This window comes from Syngnathus floridae, chromosome 19 (assembly GCF_059516105.1).
Source record: "Syngnathus floridae isolate MCC-2025c chromosome 19, RoL_Sflo_1.0, whole genome shotgun sequence".
NCBI lineage: Eukaryota > Metazoa > Chordata > Actinopteri > Syngnathiformes > Syngnathidae > Syngnathus > Syngnathus floridae.
In genome coordinates, this window is record NC_142431.1 from 3083094 (window position 1) to 3092911 (window position 9818).

The 9818-nt window shown below is 39.8% G+C and overlaps 1 protein-coding gene across 1 annotated transcript; it reads left to right on the top strand.

Annotated features, from left to right (window-relative positions):
- Window positions 1-69: 69 nt before the first annotated feature.
- On the top strand, window positions 70-5409 carry gpr176 (G protein-coupled receptor 176). The gene is made up of 3 exons (XM_088362664.1): window positions 70-569; window positions 1980-2232; window positions 2772-5409. Exons 1-3 carry the CDS (start codon window positions 362-364, stop codon window positions 3976-3978), a joined length of 1668 nt encoding a protein of 555 aa, XP_088218790.1. The 5' UTR covers window positions 70-361; the 3' UTR covers window positions 3979-5409.
- Window positions 5410-9818: the final 4409 nt, after the last annotated feature.

Consider the following 9818-nt stretch of genomic DNA (forward strand, 5'->3'; position numbering starts at 1 on the left):
GCCCCCTTCACGCCCCCCTCCCCTCCTTGCCAGTCGCGCGTGTATATTCATTATTCGTGGGATCTCCACACCAGCCAGTCGACCAATGGGCAACCTCTCACGGTGCAGCAGGAGTCTGGCAACAACAGAGAGAACGAGAAGAAGAGAAGCAAGCTAAATCTACGAAATGGACATATCGGATCCATCCGCGCACTCCGATGCGCATGGACATACATGATTGCTTTTTTATCTTTTGCACTCAGTGATGCAAAAAATGTTTTTTCTTCATTTCCAATTTTGCTGCCATGCTCTCCAATCGCTGCGTCCTACAATGTTTCCGTTGAAGCGTTCAGAATAAAAAAAAAAAAAGCTGGATCACGATATGGATAGTGGGACTTGGGCTGCAATGGTCGGAGACGGCGCAGCCAACATGACAGCTGCTCATATCTGGCTGAGTGTCCTCAATTCCTCCAGCCATCCACCCGCTGAGGGGACAGCGCTGGACGACCGGGACCAGCTGATCCGGGAGCAAGCCTATCGGGACTTCACCACTGCCGTCCAGGTTCTCATCCTCATAGGGTCGCTACTCGGTAAGGCTGGATAAATATATGCTATATGCGCCCCTGTGATTGCTCTCCATCCATTCCAAAAAGCAGGTATGAGTATAAATATGTCTATAAATATGTATATTAATATACAATATTGTATTGCAATTGATTGGTGACCACTCAAAGGTCGCTCACCCATGACCTTAATGAGGACAAGCACCATGGAAAAAAAAATACCTAGGTAGTTATTTATGTCTCTTATTAACTTTGAGCGTAAAATGTATTGTTTTCAAAGTCTAAATCAATATTGAGCCATAAAGTTGCTTGGGGGACAGATGATTAACAAATCTATGTGAATCTCTTGGAAAACACACCAGTATGATATTTGAATAGTGGTGACTTATTTTTACAACTGTATGGTGGGTAAGAAGGTTAAAATAAAAAATAATATCAAGGGAACTGGAGAGGGGAAAACAGCTCATTAGTTCTGCTCATAACTCTGAGCTTTATTTTTAATTTGTACATTATAAAACAGTAAAATGTGTGCCTAGTCAAACATTTTAACTGGCATGGAAATAAGATCCACAAACTGTACCCACTTGTGTAGTATTTAAAGTACCATTGATAAAAAAAAAGTCTCATTCACGGGAATATATTTAAAAATATGTGACACATCCTAATGAGGTTTCACAGTTTTGATCATGTTGACTCAGGCTGCTAAGTGTAGTCACAATATTTGTCGCTTTGCCTTCACACTACCTAATTAGCAAACCCTCCGTTAATAATAACACGAGGTCCCCGAAAGATATTTGTAATTAGTATACATTTGCTATTTTGTAATATATTTTAGCAGGAGGATTTGCCAACATTTCCTCCAAAATATATAAGCATAAATAAATAATATATGAAGTAAATGTGTATTATTATTGAAATAATTTAAACCGTTGTTGTTTGAGAATTAAATTGTAAAAGGCATTTCAATGGTTGTCTAATGCATGGCAGTTGGGCATGATTTAATTTTATTTCCTTTGTGAAATTAAAAGCATTGTGCTGTTACTGAAACAACTCAGAGTGTGTGATTGAAGGACATAATACCGTATTGGCCCGAATATAAGACGACCCCGATTATAAGACGGCCCCCTCTTTTTTAAGACTCAAGTTTGAAAAAAGACTTTGTCTAGACCCCGGATGTAAGACGACCCCCTCTTATCAGTTTTATTTCAATTAAAAAAACCTCGTCTTACATTCGGGCCAATACGGTAATGCTTTCATTCAGAATATTTCATTTCCTTTCCACTTCAGTGACCTGTTTGTGAACCGTGTCATCATGTAACATCTTATGTGACATCTGGCGAGCTAGCTAATGATGTTCTTCCTCCACCAGGCATGTTTAGACACTTGGAATCGAATGTTATGATGTGATTTAAAAGCTCTTCGTTCTGTTCCCCATAGGGAACGCCACCGTGGTGTGGTGCACCTGCTCCACAAACGTCTTCAAATCCGTAACCAATCGCTTCATCAAAAACCTGGCTTGCACGGGCATCTGCGCCGGACTGGTTTGCGTTCCCTTCGACGTGGCGCTGGGTTCCAGTCCTCATTGCTGCTGGTGGCTTCACACGCTCTTACTCTGCAAGACCATCAAGTTCCTTCACAAACTCTTCTGCTCGGTCACTGTGCTGAATTTCAGCGCTATTGCGCTAGACAGGTCAGTTCATGTTAAAAATGAGAAATATAAGAATTTAGGACTAAGCACTCCAGAAAATGATGGATCCAATGGTGTTAAAAATAACCACTTTGAAACCCTCATAACCATTAAATGCTATTTGAATTTAGCCGCTGGTTACCTCCTACTCACTTTGAAAGTGCACTTCAGAGACGTGAAAGGTTTAAACGCATTCAAGCGATGCCGTTAAGCTCTTAATTGCTTGACCTGAAGTACGTCACTCTCGAACGATGCCGCTTTCAAACGTCAATACTTCGATCTGAAACTGAGCAATGAGTCGGCTCGTTTGAAAAATGCTGTTACTGCGATATTATTTCTTTTAAAATGGTGGCGCTTTGATAAAGTTGCCTATCGCGTGTGTATCGGCTTGTGTTTACACAGCTTGTGGTTGACTTTGACACCACTGCTTGAAATTGTCCGTAGGTGTGAATGTGAACTATATGTTCCTCATAACTGGCTACATGTGAAGTTACAGCTCCACCTATATAAAGAAGTTGATTAATTGTCTATTGTGTCTCCAGATATTATTCAGTGCTATACCCACTGGAAAGGAAGATCTCAGATACAAGATCCAGGGATCTAGTCATCTACATTTGGGTCCACGCAGTGGTGGTGAGTCTCCCCGTGTTTGCCGTGACCAACGTCACCGACGTGTACGTGACGTCGTCCTGCTCAGAAGACCACGCCCGCTCCCTGGGGCACACGCTCTATGTGTTCGTTTACAACGTCACCACGGTCATCCTCCCTCTGGCGTTGGTTTTCTTCTTCATGCTTCTCATCCGGAGAGCGCTCAGCGCTAGTCAGAAGAAGAAGGTGATCATCGCAGCCTTGCGGACGCCGCAGAACAGCATCTCCATCCCGTACGTGTCTCGACGGGAGGCCGAACTGCACGCTAGTCTCCTGGCGGTCGTGCTGGCTTTCACTGCCTGCAGCGCCCCCTATGGGGCGTTAGTTGTCTATCGTACACTTTTGGTAGACCCCAAAGAGGTGCCGGCATCTTTGTACCTCACAGCCTTATGGCTTCCTAAGGTGTCCCTCCTCACCAACCCGCTTTTGTTCCTGACTGTTAATCGCTCGGCACGCCACGGTTGCTTGGAACTGCTAGCCAGGATCCAAAGACGCTACAGCCGGCGGAACATGGTTAGCACAGGAGCACTGGCGTCTCTGGGTGGAGAAGTTGTGATAGGAGAACCGGTAGGACTGGAGACAGCGGGTCGTTCCGGAAGCCAACTTCTGGAGATGTTCAACATCGGACAACAGCATATTTTCCGGCCCTCCGAGGAAGAAGAGGAAAATGTAGCGAACGAGATCCCGACTCAGGGATTAGATGAGGAACACGAGAACGGATCTCGACAAAGAGGCGTTCGGGCACACGGAATGACCAATAACGATCTGTTGCAGAGACACGGAGGCGGGCTCACAAATGACGACACCCCCTCCTTGGCGGCGCCGCGCTCATCTCCGGTTCACACGTGCGCTTATACCTCCTCGTCGCAGGTGGCGCCAGCTACGCTTCCAGAAACAGAAGACCCAACCCAGTTTGGGTTCGGACCCTTTGAGTTGCCCCCTCAGTGGTTACCTGAGACCAGGAACAGCAAGAAGAGGTTGCTTCCACCATTGGGTAACACACCCGAGGAGCTCATCCAGACCAAGTTGCCCAAACCGCGGCCCGAAAGGCGAATAAGCAGGAACAATAAGGTCAGCACCATCTCGGCTGTTGACCCTTGAACTCTGCATAAAATCAAAAATGCACTCGGGACTGGGTCTATGCAGAAAGTCCTGCTCTCTTTGGGCCGCACCTAAACCTGTTTACATTTTTCACAATATATTAAAAGTGGCACTGCTCGAATAAACTATATGAAACGTCTTTGTACAGTACATTTCGTTTTGCTGTCTGCTTATCCGATCAATACAATCAAGTGTTCTGTCACTGTGATGGAAGCATATTTTGATAAATCACCATTTTTTAAAATGTTATTCTAACAATGTTTAAAAGATCTTCTGTAGTAGATGTTGTCATCGTTTGTACTTTTTGTGTCAGTAATTGCTGATGTAAATTATGCAAATACAAACAACAAACCCTGAGCTTTTCCGATCTTCTGTTCTCGAATTGGAGCTAGCGTACTCGAGGAAAATCGTCGAGGTTGATACTGCAATTCAACTGTCAACTGATGTTATTGATTTTCCTCAGGCTTTAAAAAAAATCAATGTCGCTCGACACACAATTCTACTTCACATCTGTTTTTCCATTTGTTATTGTTACTGTACCTGTGTCTCCATGGTAACGCATATAGACAACACGTCTCAACCTGACCAGCAAATATTTATCAAGCTCTAACATACACACCGCGTCTCAGCGTCTAGCACAATAACCTGAACCTGCATCATCTGCTCTGTGCCGTTATCATCACACTGGGCTAGCATACAACGCCTGACTGCACAATAGCTACCATTAAAAAGGTAAAGAAGAAGATGAGAAATAGATTTATTATGTTGTACTGGCTTGAAAAACCCTGCTCATTACAACTGGACTAAAATGGAATCTCTTGATGATAACCTATAACCTTTTGACGTATAAAAATAAGTACCGTATTTTCCGCACTATAAGGCGCACCTTCAATGAATGGCCCAGTTTAAAACTTTGTTCATATATAAGGCACACCGGATTATAAGGCGCATAGAATAAATAACTCAACGTTCCTCAAACGTTAATGCAATCACAATATAGTAACACTCGAAATAGTGAAAACAATAACAATATATCAATAACTCAACGTTGCTCAAATGTTAATATCACACAACACACAGAATAAACACGTAAAGTTTACTTTAATAAATTAATCCTCATCCATGAATCCATATTGGAGGTTTTTAGGTGCGCCTTATAGTGCAGAAAATACGGTAAATAAAAAGATAGATAAATATACAATATTGTTAATGTGGGGCAATAGTTGATTATGTCATAACTTGCTATTGCATGATCTTAATCAGTCAAAAGTGAAAGCGGCTGGATTAGGAAGGATTATTTAAATGCATGCAAAAGATTTATAAGGTTTTGTGTGAGCTCATTAATTGGTTTGAACAAATGAAAATAAGATTTTTACTCCACTCCATACAAAATTTCTACTTGGTGTTATAATTGACAAAATTCAGTACCTGTAAAATACTTGCAACATTATTCCATTCATCTTTTTATTTTTATTAGCTTTTATTATTTTTTACTCTAGAAAATCGTTGGATTTAATATTCCATTGAATCTTGAATGTTCAAGGACTCTATTTGCATTTATAACCCTTGAACTGTAAAGCCATTTTGAAGGTAGACGTTTGACATCTCCATTAAATTTGTCCGTGCCTCTGAAATGCAGCTGTCGTGGTTTTCGGAGAGAGAAAAAGCGCCAAAGGAATTCTAGTCGCCATTCTTTATGCAAATTAGAGCCGCTGTTTCTTTATTTTATGTAATCTGCTTTACAGAAAAACCAAGCGCATGATGAATGTTTGCAGCATGACTGGAGGAGAACAAAGTCACCGTTTAAACATTTGATGTGTTCAAATAATTCAGCTTTATTGGCATCTTCCACACAGGATGTCGAGTTGGGAAAACCACTGGAGCAGCTAAACGTGTTGTGCAAACAAAATAATCATTGTCTGACCTGTGTTTGTCGCTTTGGAAACAAAAATGGGTCAAAAATGTTGAACTTGGTTGGCTGTTTTTCTGGCCTAGTTTTCCCTTTGAGCCCCAAAAAACTAAACAATAGTGTCACATTGTTTGGTGGCCATTTGTCACCTGACAAAGTCATTTTTGACTGAGCTGTAAAGTTCAATGGAAGCTGTTGGTTAGGTAACATGTTCCCATTGTTGAGGATAATCCACACGGTAAGGATTTTAAAAGAAAAAAAAAATCAGTACCTCGCTTAATTTTAATATATAAAATATATAAAATATATTTAAAAATATATATATGCATATATTAAAAAATATACATATATATTAAAATATACATTAATATATATATATATATATATATACATTATATATATGTAATTTATTCCACCATATTGTAATTCAAATGAATGAACAAAAGCAGCAGCTTATCATTACTCGTGATTGGCTCATGCAAATGTCCTGCCGTGATTATTTTTGACGATCACACAGTTTATTTTCATTCAAGAACATTAATCTCCAAAAGCATGACACGTGTGTCTCGATGGACTCATTCACCATTGCATGAAGGACATTGAATGATGAAAGACTTTTTCTTCTTTTCTTTTCAACTTGATCTCTCCTCCATTCTAACCATTACTTACAATAACTAAAGCAATGAGCAAGTTAATTAATATGGTTGCCTAGCAACAGGTAACCCAGATACTGAAGAGTACATCCTGTGGCAGCTACAGTTTGCTCACTGTGAACTTCCTCACCAAAAAAAAAACACTTGAGGCGACATGTTCATGGAACAAACAATTCTAATAGCTCTTTCTATAATAAAAAAAAATTCCCATATTCAGGAAGGCCCCATAATCACATAAACACACGCAGAATAAAGAAGTTATATAAAAAACTGCAAGCTGTAGCTTCTCCATTTTTAATCATTATACCATAATAATGGATTCAAATACACAGATTAATTATTATTATTATTTCAGAGGCAGATTTATTTCTTATGCGAGCAGTTGTTTTCATTCAATCTTTAGCGATCATCAAAAAACACCTCTGCTCTCTTATCGTATGCAATATTATGGAAGAAATATGTTTTTTTTTTTGGTGCTATCATGGATGATGACTCTCAGGAGTGAGTAAAGTGCGTATGAGGAAGAAGACAGGCAAGAGGAACAAATTGGCTCTCTTCAGGTGAATGGTGACTATCGAACATCCCCTAGGCAACGCTTATTTCTGAGAAGAGTAGCGATGCTGAAAACCGGTAACGGCCTCGCTATTAATTGACAGGAGAGCATAAGCAGGACTGCATATACTTTAGATGGATGTAGAAAATAAAAATAAAACTGTTTGTGATTCCAAGTATCAGAGCAGAGACACACAACTCAAGTGGCGCGTCATGGTCCTACTTTTACACAAACTCTTTGTGGTGATGGAACAAATCAATTATCATGTCAACAGTAGGGAGATGCTGACCTTTGACTCCAATTTATAAGAGCAATCCAAATTATTTTCTTTCTCTTCTGTGCTGGGTCAATAATAACATCTGTGAAATGTTGACATGTTTACATTTCATTTTGTTTAGGTGTTTTTTTTTGGTTTTGCTTTCCTGGGTTCCATGTCTTGTCTGCTGGTTCGGTTTTGGTTTCCAAATAGATCAACGGATAAAAATAAATAAATAAATCCTTTTACCATATTTAATTGCCCATTACATTTTCAGAAATACTGCACTGTGATAGTCGTCGACTGCACCTAGTATGATGCATTAAGGAAAAAAAAAAAAGCAAAATTGATCATACCTCCCTCCAGTAGAGGGCAGTAGTGCATAATATATAAATGCAGTAGCACCTGCAGAAAATACTTAAGCATCATTCAATTTTATTTTAACAAGATAGACAGGTTGCATAGGGATGAGCTCAGATAGAAGAACATGTTGTGCAACTTGGAATTATGGAAAAAACTAAATGGATTCTTTTTTTAATTTAGGAAGGATGGAAAGGACTTGCTCAACTCATTTGTGATGACTTTATGTTGTTTTTACCTTTCGTTTGTCACGTTTGCCACAACTTCTTCACCGTTTAGTGACAGGAGGAGTGAGTGTTGCTTTGGAATTAATGAGTCACTAACGGCACACGTGAGGCGTTTGGGTTTTAATCAATAGAGTGTTATTATTAAGCGGTTTAGGAAAAATATATCTCACAGCCATTTTTTTTTCTTTTTACCATATGTCAAGTTTGATCATAATTAAAAAAAAAAATCATGTGATGAACACTCACTGCAGTTGTTTCCAATCACTCAAGTCAAAAGGTGAATGCTTGTCCACACAAACGTGCGGCGCAATGTGAATTTTGTTTCCCTCACAAACTGGCAAGGACCTCGTGTCCTAATTTGCGGCACCGAGTTATGGATGGAAAAAGTGAGCTTGGGCAAATGATGGAGAACGACGTGCGGTGCCATGCAAAAAAAAAAAAAAAAGACGATTCAAAGGCCTCGGCTACCTGCACATCCTCATCTTCAATCTGGAACATTACAACACGATATCTTAAAAAAAATCACAGGTTCAGGTCAGGGTCAAGTGTACTGCTGATGGAGATCTTCCTCCAAATCCCTTGGTAGCCACATGGCAGGGCAAATGGACCCCAATGATGATGTAATGCCAACAAAGACTTTTTTTGTGCTACTGTGCAGAAACTAACATGCAACAAGTCCTCTTACGGATTATGTTACGAGGAAAATCCGTTGCATGACCAAAACTGTTTCCTTATGTATTGAAGGTCTTAAGTTTTAGCCATTAAGGTCTTAATTAGCCATTGCATGGACATTTGTGGGTAGGTATGGATCTAAATTTAACCCTAACCCTAACCCTAACCCTAAATTTATTTGGTCAAATGTATTTTAAAAAAAATACTTCTAAAAAAAAAAGGATGTGATGTGTTGTCAGACAAAATAAATACCAGGTTTCGACAATCGTAAGCGACTTTTTGTTTGTTTATCTTTTACTGCTGCTAACTACCATTATAGTTTTTTTTTTGGTTCTTTTTGGCAGGCTAACATTAAACAAGTCAAATTGATTTTGGATCGCTGACACTTGTTGTCCATCGGCATCACCCACAGTTGCCGCCATTGAGAAAAACTCAAATAGCTAAACAAATTCCATTCCATGACACATTAAACCTCAGCTCTGCTGGTTAGAACAAAATGTTCCGTATTTTCTGACCGTCAAAGCAACTTGATGTGTCAAGTTGATTTGAAATGTGAGCTGCCAAAAATATATTTAAGGTAGCCTCTTGAACAATAAAGTTAACTGGAGCCAAGAAGGAAATTAGATGTCTGTAAATAGCGTTGGCCTCTCTGTGGGTTCCCAAAAACTCTCATGACCCTTTTTCATATCAAGCATAGCAATTTCATTCACAATCCGGAATTCATTTTGGGGACTTGAATATAGTGTACATTTAAATAATCACCATGCATGGCTCTTTATTCCAATCCGTGACGCACTTAGATTAAAAAAAAACAAAAAAACACAGGTGTTTCCTTATGAAAATAAAATGTCTGGTGAATTAATTTTTTTCCCATAATTATAACGGCCCAAATCCATCAAATACTTAATGATCTACTTGCTTACTTCCTAATGTCCCAATTTGAGCACTGTTCTATTTATTTAACTAATTTCAGGAAGTCACATTCTGTGGTAAAAACCAGTATGCGTAACTTTGGAGGCAGTGTTTTTCTTCACTGGCACGTGCGGGACATCCAGGAAAAGTTTGACCTCTGGACTTGTTGTCGAACCTCGGCAGCCGTGTCCTGTCATGTGACCCGTGAGTGGCATGTTTTGGACTAACCGAAGACAACATGATCCCCAAAACAAATGACGAAGGTGCAAAGGTCGCTCAAGAAATCTTTTCATCGGAA

Excerpts from the sequence above, each read along its gene's own strand:
- gpr176 (XM_088362664.1), top strand. The coding sequence starts at position 362 with ATGGATAGTGGGACTTGGGCTGCAATGGTCGGAGACGGCGCAGCCAAC. Across the intron at positions 570-1,979 it reads CCTCATAGGGTCGCTACTCG|GGAACGCCACCGTGGTGTGG; the intron begins GTAAGGCTGGAT and ends TGTTCCCCATAG. Across the intron at positions 2,233-2,771 it reads AGCGCTATTGCGCTAGACAG|ATATTATTCAGTGCTATACC; the intron begins GTCAGTTCATGT and ends TTGTGTCTCCAG.